Consider the following 20,356-nt stretch of genomic DNA (forward strand, 5'->3'; position numbering starts at 1 on the left):
ATCAGAGGGAAAACTATTCTTCTTTCTGCTTCTCCTCCTCTTAGTCCCTCTGAGGGCTCCTGAGATCAGCTTGACAAGCCAAAGCCCCACAGATATTCTCATCTCCTGGCTGCCGATTCCAGCCAAGTACCGGCGAGGCCAGGTCGTCTCGTTCCGCTTGTCATTTCGACTCAGCACCGAGAGCACCGTCCAGGTTCTGGAGCTCCCAGGCACGACCTACGAACACCTTTTAGGGGGCCTGAAGCCCGACAGCATCTATTTGGTTCGTATCTCTGCAGCAACTCGGATTGGCTGGGGAGAGGCCTCCCTGTGGACTTCTCATCACACGCCGAAAGCCACGAGTGTCAAAGGTGTGTCATCTTTTCAATTTAATATATGCCCAAATAATGGACCTTTCAACTGAAGTCACTGCAGAACATCTCTAGCAAGCTAACCTGGATTGCCCCTGGTGTCCTTTCCTTTGAAGTGTTGTCCTTGTATCCCTGTGGCTCAACTGAAGTTTATATTTGCTGCTTCATGAACTCATTTCACCTGCATTTTATGATATGGGGCATTAGTTTTGCACAGACTTTGTACTGGCTCTGTAGGCTGTGTAGCTGTGGGTGTGATGCACTGGACCTCCCAGGGGTTTTACAGGAAGGGAAGAGCCATGGCTCAGTGATGGTGTGTGGGAGAAACTCCCTGGCATTTCCAGGCATGCCTGGGAGAGACATTTCTAGGCTGATCTAGGTGGGTTAATGGTCTGACTCAAGATAAGGCAGCTTCCTTGTTTTCTGCTTGTTCCTCCAATGTGAAAAACAACTCCCCTTCTTTTCCTAGCACCAAAATCTCCTGAGCTGCGTCTGGAGCCCCTGAACTGCACAACGATCACGGTGACCTGGCAAAAAGATTTGGAAGACACAGCAGCTATCCAGGGCTACAAACTGTACTACAAGGAAGAAGGCCAGCAAGAAAACGGACCTATCCTGCTAGAGGCCAGTGACTTGACACACACCATCAGTGGCCTGGGTGAGTTTGCACACAGCTTCTGCCTTCTGTATTTCTGAAGGAGAAGCCACGCTCATTTCACAGTAGAAGTGAGGGGCAAAGCTTTTTGTTAGAGCCACTCGTGTGATGATGGGGAGATTCCCCTTTAAATGCATGTGGAGTCACTTGCCCCCCCTCAGAAGGAATGACCGGATTGAATTGCTTCAATGTGGGGCAGCTCAGAGGTTATCTAAAAGCTGGTTTTCTTCTTGCATACAGATGGACAATTAAGAGTCGCCTATATTGGAAGGCCTTTGATCTGTGAGGGTTGCTATGCTTTATTCCTTAAAAATTCCCTATCCTGAGGTTGATTCAGCTAAATACCTCTGCTATTATGGGTAGTATTTGTGGCTTTTCTCCTGCAACTGGTTATTTTAATGGTTTTATTAGCCACTTTGAATATAGTTTATGCATAAAAATGATATAAATAAATATGTTCCTGAACGCTGACATTTACCTAGGATTGTAGGAGACCCACAGAGAAATGCTGGAAATATTTTTACCCTGATTTTTTTGTATTTATTACTTGATTTATATATCCTCCCTTATGATGCAGTTATTCCATCAAGACAATGTTCAAAATTTAATAAGTGGTGGTGATGATGAAGGCATGATCTGGTAGACACTGTATACTTGGAGTTCCCAAAAACTCTTGATAAAGTACCACACCAAGGATTCCTGAGTCCTCTTGTGGATCAGGAATTGGCTAAGAAACAGGAAGCAGGCAGAAGGAACAAATGGACAGTTCTCCTGATTAAGGGATATAGAATGTGGGGTCCTCCAAAGATTGGTATTGAGACAGGCGCTTTTTATCTTATGTATTAATGGTTTAGCAATATTTTGGCCAAGCATGCTGATGATGCCAACTTGTTTAGGGTGATAAAAATGAAAGGGGATTGCAAGGCGTTCCAAAAGGATCTTTCTGAACTGGGCGGGTGGCTCTCTTACTCATTAAGATAGCAAATGTGATCCAGTGCAAGCAATTGTGAATTGATGCATGCTGGAGGTAAAACTTCACATACATGTTCATGGGATCTGAACTGGCAGTGACTGACCAGCAAAGAGGTCTTGGGGTCACAGTGTATAGCTCAGTGAAAATGTTGACCCATTTTGCAGCAGCTGTGAAAAGGGCAAATTCCATATTTGGGATCATTGTGGCTTATCACTAAGCACATAAATTTATCCCCTACCTAGGATGATTAGGAAAGGAATCTAAATAAAAGTTTTTCTCTATCTCTCAACATTCTCGAACCTGGAGCCATCCAATAAAGAAGAGTGGTTGGAAGTTCTGGACAGTCAAAAGGAAGTCTTCTGTCTTGACTTTTATGTTCCTGTATCTTTAAAGCTGTTTTGACTGAAATCTAAGTAGCTGGGCCCAGTGTGATAACTTGGAGTAGAAAGGAGAAAAAGAGCACTAAGGAACTCCCTGTTTTTAAGGTGCCAGAAAGGGATTTCCTCCCCACCTTGGGGCTGGGATGAGACTAGATGATTGACTGAATTGTCAGAATTAAGTCATCACCGCAGCCAAGAAGTCAACTGACTTCTTTACGGCACTTAGATCCCCCCCCTTCCTCATGTGTTATTACTCCAGAAACAAGAGAGATTTTTAGACAGAGCAACTGCCAAGTCTTCTCAGTGGGTCAGGGTCCATATGTGGCCCTTTCAAGACGGAGGGCTTCTGGCAGCAGGATGGGAGCCACTGAGCACAGACCAGAATACAAAAGGATCAGCAGTGGCTCAGTCAAGGGATGCCTCTTCTTTTAAGATGTCATTGATCTGTCTTTGGACAGTGTATCCTGCTGAAAGCATGCAGATACAGACCGGCACACTTGGCTCTCCTTATTGCAGAGCATTTCAGAGCCTTGCTGATTTGGCTCAGGTGTTGCACAGAAGGCTGCAAAATAAACCGGGTTTTTTAGAATCAATGATCAGTGAAATGGCACAGGTGAAGCATCCTAGTAAAACGGGCTGGGATAATCATTTAAGGATAAATGTTGTCACTGCAGTTGCGGCTGCTTAGCAAATGCCCTCTAATGCAAAATGCAACTTTAGCCAACGTAGTTGTGTTGTCACATTGGCTATGAAGTGCCTGCTCCGATACTGTGAAGTCTCTCCCGACATGCATGCGTGCTGGTCACCTAGCGTGGTGTCACCTAGCGTGGTGTCACTGCTGGAAAGCTTTGTCCACCGGAGGTGCTCCCTCTCTCCAGCTCAGCTTCCCACAAAGCCTGACTGTGGTTGTTAAATTACACAACCATATGTCACTACTTCCTAGATCCATTTTTGTTTTGATGGCAACCTGTGAAAGGAAGAATTCATTTTTGGGGTTACAGTTCGTGCTGTCATATAGCTGTACCTTGGAATCCAGATGATGTCACAACAGAACCAGTGATGTCATTTTAAGATTGCACTTCCCAAACTAAACAACTTGCAGAGGGGCAGCCATGTTGGTCTGTAGCAGCAAGCACCAGAAAGGAACATGTAGGCCTAGCAGGATTATTAGGACAGAAACCTTTGTGGACCGTCATCAGGCTCATGAAGCAATGTTCCCGAGTGGCAGGCAGGTATACTCAAGTATACCCGGAAGGTGAAGGTGACCCGGAAACTACAACTAATCCAGAATGCGGCAGCTAGACTGGTGACTGGGGGCGGCCGCCGAGACCACATAACACTGGTCTTGAAAGACCTACATTGGCTCCCAGTACATTTCCGAGCACAATTCAAAGTGTTGGTGTTGACCTTTAAAGCCCTAAACGGCCTTGGCCCAGTATATCTGAAGGAGCGTCTCCACCCCCATCGTTCTGCCCGGATGCTGAGGTCCAGCGCCGAGGGCCTTCTGGCGGTTCCCTCATTGCGAGAAGCAAAGCTACAGGGAACCAGGCAGAGGGCCTTCTCAGTAGTGACGCCCACCCTGTGGAACACCCTCCCATCAGATTTCAAAGAGAAAAACAACTACCTGACATTCAGAAGACATCTGAAGGCAGGGAAGCTTTTAATGTGTGACATTTTAGTGTATTTTTGGTCTTTGTTGGAAGCTGCCCGGAGTGGCTGGGGAAACCCAGCCAGATGGGCGGGGTACAAATAATAAATTATTATCTGCCTGCATGCATGTGGAGCAACTTCAGCAAAATTACTGGGGCCTTCGATTTGGATTAACTGCTGCGAGGATTGCAATTAAGATGCTGCTATCAGACTGTCTGCTATGGCAGCATTCCCAGTTATTCGTGTGGCAGAATTAGGAATCTCTGGGTTCTTTGTTGCTGCCCTCTGTGACATTTTCTCCCCCTCAGCTCCACCACATGCTGTCAGACCAGATCTTGTCTCTGGGTGTTTGAGTCTCTCCTTTGTGCCCGCTGTTTATTTTTTAACAGAATTTTTCGGCATGCTTTCTCTTTTCCACCCCACCCCCTGTGTCAGTGAGACTAATAAACACAGCAGCCGTGTTCTGGGCTGCTCTTCTCCAAATAAATATATTGGCACACTTAGTGACATTTATGTCACAACTTTCCCCTTCCCCACACACATTTATTTTTCTGCGGGATATGCACACACATATACACCCCTGCTTCCTGCTCCAGTGTAAAATTCCGTCCCTGTTGCCACTTGACTTTCCTGCAGGAGCTGACTGTGGGGAATGCCTTGCATTTTTGCCCCTAATTTTAGTCCTTCTCACTCCACACTTTGCAGAGAAACTCCCCTGTTGTGGCACTTGGCACATGTCTTACTCCAGCTTTTGTTTCTGTAATATTCTCCAGATATTTCTTGGCTTCCTGTGGGTGTTTGTTTGTTTGTTGGGAAGGATCTATGATGTGGAAGTGTGGAAACCAAACCAAACAGGAAAGGACACACAGCACCCATTTTCATAAGTTCTTAATACATCTTCAAGCAACCTTCCTGGGCTAGTCTGCAGTTTGGAGGAAGAAGGTTGTGAATGCTTTGGAGGTAGAGGACTTAGCAGGCAGCAGGGAAAGTGTTTGCCGTGCGTGCTCAGGGACAGAGTTGGGGGAGTGCTGGACATTCGGGGTTGGAGGTTATTTGAGGGTGGGGTGGGAGAGAATTGGAGCTTCAAGAGGGGGCGATTAAAGGTAGAGTTTGGGAGTGGCAAAACCTGTACTACCTGGGGATTATGCTTTGAAATGGTTCTGAAGGTTTCTTGAGTACCTTCTGGAGATCTTTAGGATGGTTTCTGTCTCTTCTCCCTGCCCTCTAAAAGAACTATGCTGCCTTTAAGATAATATCCTAGCAAATGCCACTGTGCTCACACAAGGCGATGAAGGAAGGGGAAGCTGGGGCTCTCTTATCACCTTACTCAAAAGAAGCAGCCTGGGCAGTGCAGAGGTCAACCACCTCTGCCTTCCTCTGACCCTTTTGACTGTTTTCCTGGAGAACTCCAGGAATTCACTCTCTGGGTACTCAGGACAGGATAGGCTCTGTATCTTGTGCTTTAACCTAATGGTGGCTGCTTCCTTTGTGCTGCAAGAATTAGGCCAGTTGGCTTGAGTAGAGCTTCTAGTGGTGACCCTGGGCTCATGCTGGATATTCTAGCCCCACAGATGCCTCGGGCACATCCTGAAGAAGGCTTTGCAGAGGGGGAAATGCAGTGGTGTATGCTTGGCTAGCACACTTGCTATCTATTGTGAAAAGTAGCCCTGATAGCCACAACAACAACAACAACAACAACAACACTTAATATATAATACAATACAATATAATATTATTTATAACCCCACCCATCTGGCTGGGTTCCCCCATATCTAAAAACATAATAAAAACATCAAGTGTTAAAAACCTCCCAATACTTCAGCCTTCAGATGTCTTCTAAAAGTTGTGTAATTCTTTATCACCTTGACATCTGAAGGGAGGGCGCCACTACCGAGAAGACCCTCTGCCTGGTTCCCTGTAACTTTGCTTCTCACAGTGAGGGAACCAACAGAAGACCCTTGGAGAAGGACCTCAGTGTCCGGGCTGAGCGATGGGGGTGAAGATGCTCCTTCAGGTATACTGAAGGTATACATCACATGGTGTGTGATGGCTTGAGATTCAGGTTTTAATGAAGGAAATCCGGGTTCAAACCTCTTTTCAGCCCTGCAGCTATCTGGGTGGCCTTGGGCCAAATGTGCTTCTCTCTGTTTAACCTGAGCTGTGAGTTAAGCTGTGATTCTGTGTTCTGGGGGAAGAAGGGCAGCCTCCCTCAACCTTTTGCCATTTGTACCATCACGTCTGAAGTGATAGAGCATCCTCCAGTGGAGTCTAGCTTCCAAATATCTTGGGGAACCTGATGAATCAGCAGCTGGGGACAAACAGCAGTACCTGGGCAGTGTGACAGAGTGAGAGCAGCTTCACTCTTCCTTTGGGAAGCATCCACACAACCCTATAACAGCACTGACAAATGGAAAGGCCCAACAAAACAACACCCTCACATGGAAAAGTTGTTGTGAACACTGCATTCATGGCTTTCAATGGAAAGGGTCCTCTTTCTTCTCCCCCCACCCCACCAGTACAGTGGCCTATATTTTCTGTTGGTAAGAATCTGTTTGTAAGAATCCCAGCTTGAATTAATCTCAGTGCCCCCAAGTTGTGAAAAACTGAACATGATGAATTCCCACTGTAGGGAATTTGTAGGATACGGAAGAGGTAAGGTGATATCTGTGGGACTCCCCATTTGATAGAACCCGCCCCAGTTTCTGTTGACCTCCACATTCTCTGCCCCAGGCTGGCCTGAGGTTGGGCTTTTGCAGCTAAAGTAAACGTAGACATAGCCAAAGTCTGTCTTGCTTTTAAAGAAACACCACAGGAAATCTTTGCACTAGAGGCAGCTAGTAGTTTGTGTTGCCGAAGAAGAGAAGGACATCTTGCTGCTCTTGGGAGGAAGTTCACCATGTGTTAGTGGAGCGTTTGGCTGACCAGAACAATAAATATTGTAATCCTCTGGTTACTGCTTGCACTTGGGCAGGTATTTACTTTCTCTGATTCCATCCTTATATTAAACTTCTTCTGTGGGAAGAGGTTTTTTTTCAGGAAAACTAGTGGAAAGTATTGAGAATGTCAGCAAATACAGTGGTACCTCGGGTTACATACGCTTCAGGTTACACACTCCACTAAGCCAGAAATAGTGCTTCAGGTTAAGAACTTTGCTTCAGGATAAGAACAGAAATCGGGCTCTGGCGGCGCAGCAGCAGCAGGAGGCCCCATTAGCTAAAGTGGTGCTTTAGGTTAAGAACAGTTTCAGGTTAAGAACGGACCTCCGGAACGAATTAAGTACTTCATCTGAGGTACAACTGTATATCAATAGAGGTGATCCAGTTAACATAGTGTAGTCCAGCTTTCAAAAAGATTCCAACAAGCTTTCTCACCAGACTCTTTAGTAAGCTTAGCAGTCATAGGAACTGGATAAATAAAAGGAAGCAGAGTAGGGGTAAATATACTCTGAATGGAGAGATGTAGACACTACATGCAGGATAATTCTGTCAGTTGCTACTAGCCATGATGGCTGTGTTCCATCTGCGCTGCTGGAGGCAGCATGACATGCCCCTGAATACGAGTTGTTGGGACTCGCAAGTGGGGTGAGTTCAGATCCTGCTTCCAGGCATTTGGTAGGAGTCTGAGAACAGGATCTTGGACTAGATGGATCCCCCTTTGTTCTGATCCTGCTGCTGCAGAACTTCTCTTAGGTTCTCATGAGATCAACTGGCTCAAGGTTCTGGCACACAAGCCAGGCCAAGCATTGAATAAGGACCAAGGTGGTAGTGCAGGACTTGCATTTTCTGCCTCGGCTGCTGGACTGCTTAAAGAAAGTTGTCTCAAGCAGTGTGTTTGCTTCGTTACATCACATGCAACTTATCCTGGGGCACAAGCTACTGGGATGCACCCACAGGCCAGCTCCATCCAAATGACTTCTCCTTATGCATTCCTCCCCCTTCATTGCAACAAGGCTCAGAAAGGGGAGTGTCCTAGAAGATCTCCAAATAGCTATGATGCTTCCACAGATGCCCTACTCAGTATTTGAGCAGCTAAGTTGATTACCAGCTGAACCAGTAAATCATGGAGAGCCTTGGTGGTGTTTTTCAGAAGCTGGCAGGTGCCCTGAACTTAAATTAAAGCCTTGCATAAAATTTGAAGGCCGATAGAGTTAAAACAAAGAATTATTAAGAGTAGAATATTGCAATGCATCCAGCAAGAAAACAGCCTTTCCTCTCACACTGCTGATCATAGACAAAATTGGCTTTTTCCGGAATGCATGAAACTCACCAAAACCTTGGGAAGGTGAAGATTCCCAACCATAGAAGCTCCATTCCTTCTGCCTTTCCAGGTCTGCTCAGTGGCGTAGGGTGGGGGGTGCCGGGGGGGCCAGCCGCACCGGGCGCAACATCTGGGGGGGGGGGGGCGCGCTCGCTGCCTCCGGAGTTGCCAAAGAGCCTCGGGCGCAGGCTGTAGCAGAGGCCCATGTCTCACGGAACCGACGAGCTGTGCGCGCGTCTGGGCTGAAGGCGTCCTGCAGGCAGCGTCTCTCAGCGCTCGTCGCGGTCCCCGCGCGTCAGGGCCGCGGAGGGCGCACCAGGCAGCCCCTCCTCACAGCCCCGCCGCCACCGCTGCTACTGCAGCTGCTGGGCCATGTTGCATTTTCCTCGCCTCTCTGCCCTCCTCCTCCTCCTCCGGGCAAGCAGCGTCGTTTGGGCACCAGCGCCAGCGGCAACTCGCCTCAGATCACCTGACACGGACCCGCCGCCGCCGCTGGGGCTACCTTACCATAAATACCCCAGCCCAGACAGCAGCAAGAAGAAGCTGGAAGCGGCAGGTGAGGGGTTAGGGGCGCAAATTACTTGCCTTGCCACAGGTTAAAAGGTAAAGGTAAAGGTACCCCTGCCCATACGGGCCAGTCTTGACAGACTCTGGGGTTGTGCGCCCATCTCACTCAAGAGGCCAGGGGCCAGCGCTGTCCGGAGACACTTCCGGGTCACGTGGCCAGCGTGACATCGCTGCTCTGGCCAGAGCCAGAGCCGCACACGGAAACGCCGTTTACCTTCCCGCTGGTAAGCGGTCCCTATTTATCTACTTGCACCCGGAGGTGCTTTCGAACTGCTAGGTTGGCAGGCGCTGGGACCGAGCGGTGGGAGAGCACCCCGCCGCAGGGATTCGAACCGCCGACCTTTCGATCGGCAAGTCCTAGGCGCTGAGGCTTTAACCCACAGCGCCACCTGCGTCCCTTGCCCCGGGTTAGGGGGCGTAAATTACTTGCCTTGCCCCGGGTTAGGGGGCGCAAATTACTTGCCTTGCCCCGGGTGCTGACAACCCACGCTACGCCGCTGGGTCTCCTCACATCTTCATGGAATGGGGTGCAAACACTCTAGGGAGGTAGATTGGTGATTGCGAGATTGGTGATTGTGGGTCTGCTCCTCAGTTGACAGGCAAGGAGGCAGCAGCTTGGCTTGGCGGCCGCCCTTTTGAACTAGCAAAGCAAGGACTCATCCACACATGCTTGTTTAATCCTTGAGGACTGGCATGTGTGAGTGAGCCCCCTTTGCAGATAAAGATCTACACGTGGGCAAATGAAAAGAGCTGTCTGGGTGAAATAGTTGGGACCCTGTTGATACGGTGCCCCCTGTAGCTGTGCCAAATAATTGAGATTTTGTGCAAGGCATTTTTGCATTTGAGTACATGTTTCGGTTGTCTTAAAAACAAAATGGAACAACCAAGTGTGACTGTGGTTTTCCTTTCTTTCTTTTGCTTGGAATATGCGGCCAAACTGTTGGGGTTGACTTAGGGTCTTTGGTTGTGTGGTGGCAAGCAAAACTAAGAATCACTTCAGGCTCTGTTCCATGCAGGAATCTGCATATATTTAATTCCATCTGCAATGGATGCAATCATGGGGCAGGCTGAAATGTTAAGCCCATGCTAGGGAGTAACTTTATTTTTTATTTAATTTATGCTAAAATATTGTATCATTTAAAAAGCTCAAAGAAGTTTACAATATACATTGCCTCCCCAGTTAAATAGCAATAAATAAGAACAATTGAAACATCCAGTTAACACCTATTTTCAGCAATTACAGCAGCCCAGACACAAAAAGAGCTCAGTATCAACAGTCAGGAGGCAGCCTGACTTTAAGATCTTTAAATGTCTGCAACACCACCACATCTTTGCCAGTCCCATTGAATTCAGTGGACCTTGCTTCTGAGTGTGTAGGTTAGCATTACAAATGTGTTTGTTAAAAGTGCATCTGTGATGCTGAAAAACCGTTCACCAAGCTTTCCAAATGGCCCTGTAACGAAAATGACACACTTCTAGGCTATTACTGAATTAATTAGCAAACAATATGTTGCCCCTCAGTACTTTGGAATTATTTGCAGCTCCTTGCAAGGAGGAAAAGAAAAGTTGTTTTCCGTTCTCCTTGAAAAGACTTATTTGCATTTGTAGTTGTAGATATGAAGGGCCTTATTCCTGGGTGTTTTTGCTTGTGAAGCCCAATAAACAGAGAATTAAACTATGTTGCCCAGAGATAAGTCCCATCCTTTTCAGTCCTGATTTGAAAAGCACTGGCTTTTGAAGAAGGCTTAGAGGGAACTTGGGTCCTGTTCAAGGAAATTAAATCAACATTGTCTATTAATCATACCGTGTGTCAACCCCCACCCCCTCCCGGTGAATGTGAGGGACCATTAGATGTGTGAGGTCTCTAAAGATCTGACCAAGTCAAATGGGAAGAGGGTTTCAAGAAAAGGGAAAAAAGAAGCCGCCATTAGCACATGAAAGAGAGTTTGGAGTGAAAAGAAGAAGAAGAAGAGAGAGAGAGAGAGAGAGAGAGAGAGAGAGAGAGGGAGAGAGAGAGAGCCCTACCTGGGTGTGGGTGTCTGTTTTTAACTTTGTTTAGTTAACAGAAATCACAATACTCAAAGAGTAAAGTCCAGTGATAGTTTTAAATCAAATGTTGCTGCTCTCCAGGAACTGATGCATAATCTCATGAAGAGTAAACATTCCGCATTTGGGAGACTGTGGCTAAGAAGCCGGATTCTTTGGTGCAAACCTTTTAGTCCCCACAACCCAACACATGCCTCCTCTCTGAGTACAGTGGTACCTCAGGTTAAGAACTTAATTCGTTCCGGAGGTCCGTTCTGAACCTGAAACTGTTCTTAACCTAAAGTGCCACTTTAGCTAATGGGGCCTCCTGCTGCCGCTGCACCGCCGGAGCACGATTTCTGTTCTCATCCTGAAGCAAAGTTCTTAACCCGAGGTACTATTTCTGGGTTAGCAGAGTCTGTAACCTGAAGCTTATGTAACCCGAGGTACCGCTGTATGTGTGTGTGTGCGTGGCCATAATTGTATATTCTTCCCCTGTTTACCCCCTTCTCCTATTCCTAACTCCCTCACCCCTAAAGTCTCCATCCCTCTGGGGAGGCGGGTTACCTGTTGAGACCCACGGTGGAGCCAAGCCAAGAGTAGGTGGAGCCAGAGTCACCTTCCCCGCTGTCTCACCCCCACCCACATGCTCTTGCAATCCAGGCATGCCTTTGATTTGATTCTCTTGACACACACACATTCCAGCCAGCCATTTTCTCTCTCATACACATACCCCCCCACACACGTGCACAGTATTCTGCACAATCCATTCACCACAGAAGTGCTTTCTCACACACATACCCCCCCTCTCACCCCTCTTCCCTCCTCAGCTGCCTCCCTTTCTTGCCCCACCCATGAGCAAATTAGCCTTAGCTCACTAGTGCCAATAGAAACTTTTTTCTAAACCTCTCTGCGATGGAGGGGCAAAGTGGGGCACTGTGGCTTAAACCACTGAGCCTTTTGGGCTTGCCGATCAGCGGTTTGAATCCATACATGGTGGTGAGCTCCTGTTGCTTTGTCCCAGTTTCTCCCAACCTAGCAATTCAAGAGCACATCAGTGCAAGTAGATAAATAGGTACCGCTGCAGCGGGAAAGTAAATGGCGTTTCTGTGTGCTCTGGTTTCCGTCACGGTGTTCCGTTGCACCAGAAGCAGCTTAGTCATGCTGGTTACATAACCTGGAGAGCCGTCTGTGGACAAACATCAGCTCCCTCGGCCTAAAAGCGGAGATGAGCACCACACCCCACTCACTGTCAAATTTGACTGGACCTAACCATCCAGGGGTCTTTACCTTTATTTACCTTTTCCCCAATTGAATGGCAGCACTCAGGGTGTGAATGGCCAAATTGAGGGAGGAGAGATCCTTTGGTGCCACCGGTGCATCCAGCCCACCAGCTTGGAGATTCCTTGGGAGTGTAAGCCCCTCTGGGCAGAGACCTGCTCCTCCTGCAGTGTGTAAAAGACTTAGCCCTATTATATGAACAAATAATTGCTTGGGACAGCAAACATCGCCCCCGAGGCACAATCCTTAGAAATTATCCTGCACAAATTCCTTTGCAATGAACACAAGTGTGCAAAAGCTCTCTCCTTCAGGTTTTACACTACTGTATTTGTGCAAGGGAACAATGCTGGGCTGCTTTGAGGGGTTTGTGTGACCAACTCCTCATAATGCCTGAGCCACGGCAGAACCCTTGTCTTTTTGTGGGAGCTCTGTGCAAAAGATGCAGCATTGCATCTTCTTAGGAGAGTATGTGTGAGGGGCTCAGTTTCTTTGACACACTCTGAAGTTTGGTGCATGTTGTCCCTTTGCTTTCCAGTCCTTGGCAGGGGATTGGGCAGGCAAACATGGGGATAGCCAAGATTTATTTTGGAGGGGCAGGTATTTTTGTGGGGTCAGAACTAAGTTATCTGTGATGCAATTGGTCAGTTAAGTATTTTTATTTATTTACTTGATTTGAGGGAGGCAGCTGCCTCCCTGATATGAAGGCAAAGCAGCCCCTGTGCCACATTGTGTGGACGATGGAGACTCTAAGAGTACAGTGGTACCTTGTGTTACGGATGGGATCCATACCGGAGGCCCATCCGCAACATGAAATGCCCACCTCGAAGCGCTGTGCCTGCGCAGGCGCGCAGCGCAATTTGACACTGCATCTGCGCATAGGCGAGCGGTGAAACCCAGAAGTAACCCGTTCTGGTACTTCTGGGTTGCTGCGGGACATAATGCGAAAGGACGCAACACGAAGCGGACGCAATACGAGGTCTGACTGTAATAAAACGCTGCTGTGGCCTGGAACTGGGTGTGTGCAGTGCAGCGGAAAGGGACTAAGGCTGTGGGTCACATGAGGAAGTTCCATCCACCTTGGCAACTGCCCATAAAAACTAGGCCAGAGTAAGACTAGGACGATGTCAGAAGACTCCAGGAGCCCTATTTGTTGACAGATTTTGAGGGTGAGCTGTGAGATTATGTGGGCTCTGGGTGTGAAAGCCAGCATGGCCAATGGCCAGGGGTGTTTGGAATTGTTACATGTCAAGGGCTACAGGTGCCCCACCCCTGAATATTGAGCCAGGTGGGCCAATTGGTCTGACACAGTTTGAAGCTTGTGTTTCCGTTAGCTGTGCATTGTCCCAAAGGGAATCCTAGGGTTACAATCCTGTGGTGTCAGGAAGAGTGCCTTCCTTCTCTTGTCTGTGTGTTCAAAATGGACTAATGGCATCTGGGGCACTGAAGCATCCGGATAGGCTGGCTTGTACAACTCCACATGCCACATCCATTTGCCCATCCATCCTTTTTATCCTCCTAATGCAGCAAATTGCTTTATAGGTAATAGGTGAAGCATGTCGCCCCCCAGAGCAGGACTGAAACAGCAAGTGCCTTTGTAAGCTGTCTGCCTGATCTGCAGCCCAGAACGCCTGGAAGGGCCGGGCTTCTTGGCGAGTCTTCAGCCTGCAGATGGCTTTGCAATGAAAGCTTGCTCCTTGCTGCAGTGCAAGGAATGATAGATGGTGTTTTCATTTTGCTGCTCCAAGGGGTCAAAGTGCCATCAAGGGCTCATGACAGCCCAACAGAGAAATGTTAGTTCTGAAAGGAAATTTATTTCATAGCTCTAGGGGAAGTTTTGGGGGCCCTGAATGGATTCTCTCAGTCAGTGTGTAAAAATGTATTATTGTTCATAAGATAACGCTGTGTGCCCTGTGCTTGATTGTAGGTGTTGCTGTGTGACAGCCACTAAAACAGATGCTAAAACAAATTTTGTAGCATCTTCTCATGGTTGCTGTTGAGAAGCTTTTTAGAGGGCGTATCTCAGTCAGAGTGTGAATGAAGAGCCCATGAATTATGTCTCCTCTTTCTTTATCTGTGGAGTCCTGGAAAGCTGGTCTCCTGTTCTCTGGAATTCACTTAGAATCATAGAATGGTAGAGTTGGAAGGGACCCTGAGGGTCATCTAGTCCAACCCCCTGAAATGCAGGAATCTCAGCTAAAGCATCCATGACAGATGGCCATCCAATCTCTGCTTAGAAACCTCCAAGGAAGGAGAGTCCACAACCTCCTGCGGGAGATCGTTCCACTACCAAACAGCTCTTACTGTCAGAAAGTTTTTCCGAATTTTAGTCGAAATCTCCTTCCTTGTAATTTGAACCCATTGCTTCAGGTCGTACCTTCTGGAGCAAGCGGAAAACAAGCTTGCTCCGTCTTCTATGTAACCGCTGTTCAGATACTTGAAGATGGCTATCATATCACCTCTCAGTCTTTTCTCCAGGCTAAGCATACCCAACTCCTTCAACCATTCCTCATCAGGCTTGGTTTCCAGACACTTTATCATCCTGGTCACCTTGACATTTGCCGGGCTAATCTGGGGGAAGAAGCTGCTTTGTCCCCACTTTTCAGGCAAGGCCACCATGGCGTTCCAATGCACCAACAGACTTCCTGAGGTCTTTCTGTGAACGAAGAGCTGCTCTCTGCGCATGGCAAACTCACATGGTGCAGGTGTGCTTTGGCTAGCAAGGACATGGCACTTTCCTGAGTGCTAAACAGGGGTCAGCAAACTTTTTCAGCAGGGGGCTGGTCCACTGTCCCTCAGACCTTGGGGGGGACTATATTTTTTTTGGGGGGGAGAACAAATTCCTATGCCCCACAAATAACCCAGAGATGCATTTTAAATAAAAAGACACATTCTACTCATTTAAAACATACTGATTCCCGAACCGTCTGCAGGCTGGATCTAGAAGGCGATTGGGCCAAATCCAGCCCCCCGGCCTTAGTTTGCCTACCCATGGCTTAAGTGATCCAGTGTGCTCCTTTCAGGTGGCTAGTTTGATTATCATGTGCAGTTGGGTTCTGCAGATAATTTCCTTTACAGTCATACCTCGGGTTGAAGTAACTTCGGGATGAGCATTTTTGGGTTGTGCTCCGTGGCGGCAAGGAAGTAACGGAGCGCGTTACCTTTGGGTTTCGCTGCTCGCGCATGCGCAGACGCTCAAAATGACGTCACATGCATGTGCAGAAGCGGCGAATCGCGACCCTTGCACTCGCAGACGTGGGTTTCGTTCGCTTCAGGATGCGAATGGGGCTCCGGAATGGATCCCGTTCGCATCCAGAGGTACCACTGTACCAGCTTCCTGTTGGAAGTATCCTGCTGCATGATATTGCTATAGACGCACACCTCCAGACATTTATTTATTTTATTTTTTGCAAAAGGTGGGTGGGTGAAACAAGACTCAATGTCTTGCCTGCCCCCCTGCTGCAAGGCAGCTTCTTCAGCTATTACATGTTGATGAGGTTTTGTGACGGAAAAGTCACCCACATAACACAGGCCTAAAATGTGTTTTTCCCTGATTGTGGAGACTGGCCAGGAGTCCAGGGGCTCCTCCCCTCCCCCCTCCATCCCGAGATGGCCTCCTTTTCTCTGTAATTCCATTTAAATGATTGTTGTCTACGAGGTGAGTTTTAGGGGCCATCGTCTCATCTTACAAAGCAGAGCCAGTGAACTGTGCTCAATCCTTTGGGCAGCAACAAAAGGGAGGAAGGGCTCCTGGCAGCGAGAGCGAGTGCAAGGGGTCCAGATTAGAGGATGGCAATAAGAAGATGCCAGAAGCCTGCTGCAAAGTCAGATTTTTTAAGGCAAACCCAAATTGCCTTTCTCAGGCAAGCCATCATTTAGATTTGGACTCAGAACTATGGCAAGACCTTCCAGATGCCCAGGCAAAGTTTGTCTGCCTGTCTCTGCTTGTCATTAGCTCAGCAGCACTCATGTTCCTTTGGTGCAGGAGCCCCTGGAGGTGGAGCAATGGCTATAAATTAATAATAATAATAATAATAATAATAATAATAATAATAATATTTACTCACCCATCAATTGATGGTCCCAGGGCAGGTCACATTAAAATACAACATTAAAAATAGTTTATTAAAACACAATCACAAAAGTAAGGTGGGTCCTAAAAATATACCCCTCAAGTGTCAAAAGCCAGGGTAAAGAGGTGTGTCTTCAGCATTCTCCAGAAGCTGTACAATGAAGGTTCCAGGTGCACCTCTGTGGTGGGAGGGAGTTCCACAGCTTAGGGGCCACCACAGAGAAGGCCCTTTCCTGGGCTACCACACACACACACGCTTATGCCTACACCTACGCCTCTGAGGGTGGAAGGACTAAGAAGAGAGCACACTTTGGCAATCTCTGCACCCAAGAGGGTCTGTAGGGAAGGAGGCATTCTTTCAGATATTTCTAATCTGTCAGTTCAGACCTTATGTGAGCCACTTAGTGCACACACGGCTGGCAAAGCTGCTTCAGACCATGACTTCTGATTCTGCTTGGCTGGCTGGCTGCAAACCATAGTTAACCAATTCAGACACCAACCAAACCATAGTTACGTTACCACTAGTGGTGGTTTGACATAATGCTTGGACAAAGCCGATATTCCTGGGGCTCTATCCCACTCCTCACCCCCCCCCCAATGCATGCCTTTATATATTTTAGCTTTTGAGCTGTGTTGCTGACCCCCAACTTCCCATCCCTGATCTCACCACCACACCTGTTTTAAGAAAGCTGATTGCAACTTCAGAAGCACAGCTAAAATTAAAATAAAATAAAATAAAATAAACTTCTACCTCAAGTGGAATTGCCATGCAGGGTCTTCATTCTTCTGTTTTCATCCCTCTCCACACACACACACACACACGACACACACCCCGATTTGTGGTGCTTCACTTGGAAATCAGGCCTTGCTGCCCCAGGAAGGCCTCTCTTCTCCCTCTCCCCCCCCCCACTTTTTCCAGGGATGTGGACAGTAAGAGCAGTGATGTTTTTACTGCCAGCCCACTGGGGTGGGGGGCAGTGAGGTGATGTTTGTCCGGAGGCCCCTTCAAGGGAGCAGAGGCAAGTCACCAGAGAATTGGCGTCTTTAGATTTTGACAGATAAGCAGGAAAAGGCAGCAGCCAACATGGACTCTTCCATCTGGTTTCTAGCAACCTGGGGTTTTATGCAGTTACTTAGTTTGTGGAAGAGATAGCAGAGATTGGAGCCCCCCCCCCCAAGTCACCTTTCAGCTGGAGTGTAAACCTGAAGGGTTAGCATGCCTCTATATTTTTTATTTATTTAATAGACCTCTTGTAACATTAGTTAGGTGTGACCTAACGGTTAGAGTGGACTGTAGCCTGGGAGACCGGGGTTTGAATCCTCACTCAGCCAGTCGACACCCTCTCAGCCCAGTGCCTCTCAAACTTGGGTCCCCAGCTGCTGCTGGACTACAGCTCCCATCATCCCTGACCGCTGGTCCTGCTAGCTAAGGATGATGGGAGCTGTAGTCCCAACAGCAGCTGGGGACCCAGATTTGAGAAACGCTTTCTTAGCCTAAACCTACCTCTCAGGGTTATTGTGAGGATGAAATAGGGAGGGGGAGAACTATGCATGCCACCTTGAGCTCCTTGGAGGAAAAGGGTGGTATATAAAAGGAAATAAATAAATGAAATAAATGAACCAACCCTGAAACTCTGCATCAGTTACAATATTTACAAGCGCGTATTTGACTTAACTAGCCAGTCTTCTTTGATCGTTCACAGAAGTGATGCATTGATGAGCTGCTTCCCCCCCCTATCAGTGATGAGAGGAAGTCATTTTGGAGAGGGCCCCTCTCCCCTCTCCCTATCTCCCCCTCCTCTTGCTCTGAACAGCCTCCTCAGCTCTTGCAGCAAACCTGGCTGCCTCCTCCTTTATTTATGCCTTGAACTCACAACGCCTTTGCTTATTCTCGTAATCGGTTTCTGGTGTATTTACATTTCTGTGCTTCAGACGTGCATTTCTAAGGATCGGGTTTCTCTCTCTCTGGGCCGGCTGTTCCCACCCTTCCCCCCTTCCCCAATTCCCCCAGACCTCTGTTGCTTGGAGCAGACTCTGGCGAGTCCCAGATCCCATGTCAAAGGCCACGACCCAGATGTCAGAGCAGCCCTTTCTGCTGGCCTCCTCTTGAATGATTATCTGGAGTTTATTGTGTTGGAGGGGATGGGATTGGGGGCAGCCCAGTCACCCCAGCAAGGCTCTGCAGCCGGACTGCAGCTCAACAATGGAACGGGGAGTTTCACAGAAGCACAAAAGATTAAATTAAAGTTGGACATTTGGCCAGAGAGGTGTGTGCCTTAGAACGCCCCCTGGGCAACCCATAATTCTTCCTGTTTCTTGTTAAGGAGCATTTTTTAAAAACCACAGCAAGCCAACCTGAAAAATTTCCTGGGCGAAACTTTCATCAAGTCAGTTTGGCTGAGATTTAAGAGTAAATTGCTGAATTGAAGTCCCTGCTGCAACAAGGCCTCCAACGGATTTTCTGTTGGATCTCATATTTTCAGGTCAGAAACAATATAATGTCCAGTGGCACAGCTTAATATGTGATCACATTTTTTTAAAAAAAAAGAAAGACTGTTTCCCCTCCCAAGGCTTTAACAATAACAACAACAACATCAACACACATATCCAATTTATTATGAAATGTTATCTTTGTCTTCTTGCTCACCCCCACATCCCCTTTGCTTTCTCAAACCTTCATCTGTAATGAATGAGAGGCTTCAGGGAGGGGGGAGGGGTGGATTCTCTGCTCTGAAAGAAGAGAAAAGCCACTCATGCTCCTGACCTCGGATTCCTTCTTAATTTTATCTAGCCCTGACCTGTTGGCTCAGTTCTGCCGTCTTTGGAGACTCACAAACATGTAGCAGCTGAAAGAAACAATGGCAGGGGTTTTTTGGGATTGCAGCATTGCACTTCTGTGACCTCCATGTAAACAGATGCTTTTCTGCAAAACTTTTGCCAGGACACCCCCCCCCCCAAAAAAAAAACAACCTTCACAAAACTTGCTGTGACCATCCACAACAGGACCCTCTCTCCAGCCTCTGATTCAGGACCAGCAAGAGAGAAGGGATCTCCCTTGTGTTTCCAATTCTGCCTGTCTGTCTCTCTTTGTTTGTTTGTTTGTCTTTTGCTTCATGTATAATTGTGGGAAATGAATTCTGCCCTCTTTTTGTACTTGCTGGCAACCAGGGAACCTTCTGTGAAACGTGGTTTTAAAGGCATGGGGGTGATTCCTGTGTGCAAAAGATTGGCAAGGATTTGAACACTTTCATCCAGAAATTCTCCAATAGTTGCACAGAGATTTAAAACCAATTCTTTGGGAAGGCAAGAAACTTTGTCAGGAGGAGTCCCAGTTAGTTAGGAAAGAGGCCATACCTTTTTTAAAAAATGAAAAGGAGCACATGGTCTCCCCCTTCTGTCAGTTATATGGCACTGGGCATATTTAGGGCAGCCACCTCATTTTGTTGATGTAGACTTTAATATCGATGTGGAGAACATCAGGCCTACAGGTCAACCTAGCAGTTCGAAAGCACGTCAAAGTGCAAGTGGATAAATAGGTACCGCTCCTGCGGGAAGGTAAACGACATTTACGTGTGCTGCTCTGGTTCGCCAGAAGCGGTTTAGTCATGCTGGCCACATGACCCGGAAGCTGTATGCCGGCTCCCTCGGCCAATAAAGCGAGATGAGCGCTGCAACCCTGGAGTCGGCCACGACTGGACCTAATGGTCAGGGGTCCCTTTACCTTACCATCTACTTTAATAGCTTTGTGGCAAACAGAAGTCCAACCAGTGCAGCTTCTCCTGCTTTTACATGCAGAGGTCATAGAAAGCCACATCTCTTGCATAGCCTGGCACACACCTCTTCAGGGTTCTGCTGGGAAAGCATGGAGGCAGCTCTGTGCTGACTGATGTAGCAGCAGCAAACTGAAGCGGTACCTCATAGCATCATGCCCATCTTCCTCTGAAAGGCCAGGGGGCTGTGGCGGTGGGAGAGTCTGTCTCATTGCCTTTTATTTTGGGGAGGCTGAAACCTTCAGAACAGCTGGACTTAACACCAGGGCTGGATTAGAGATCCAGTGCCAAGTCTGGACAGACTCGCTTGCCCTTTCTGTTTCACTTAATCCCTTCTGTTCCAGTGGTTAGGTGGGTTCCCTGTAAGTGGAGACAGTCT

General features: G+C 47.8%; 1 protein-coding gene across 1 annotated transcript in view; it reads left to right on the forward strand.

Annotated features, from left to right (window-relative positions):
- The window catches only part of PRTG (protogenin), an 82,028-nt gene that overhangs the window by 43,427 nt on the left and 18,245 nt on the right, over positions 1-20,356 (forward strand). Inside the window, exons 10-11 of the mRNA XM_079953542.1 lie at positions 45-350; positions 820-1,008. Coding sequence (XP_079809668.1) covers positions 45-350; positions 820-1,008 — 495 coding nt within the window. The remainder of the gene's footprint in view (positions 1-44; positions 351-819; positions 1,009-20,356) is intronic.

This window comes from Podarcis cretensis (assembly GCF_951804945.1).
Source record: "Podarcis cretensis genome assembly, chromosome: 14".
In the NCBI taxonomy this organism is placed as follows: domain Eukaryota; kingdom Metazoa; phylum Chordata; class Lepidosauria; order Squamata; family Lacertidae; genus Podarcis; species Podarcis cretensis.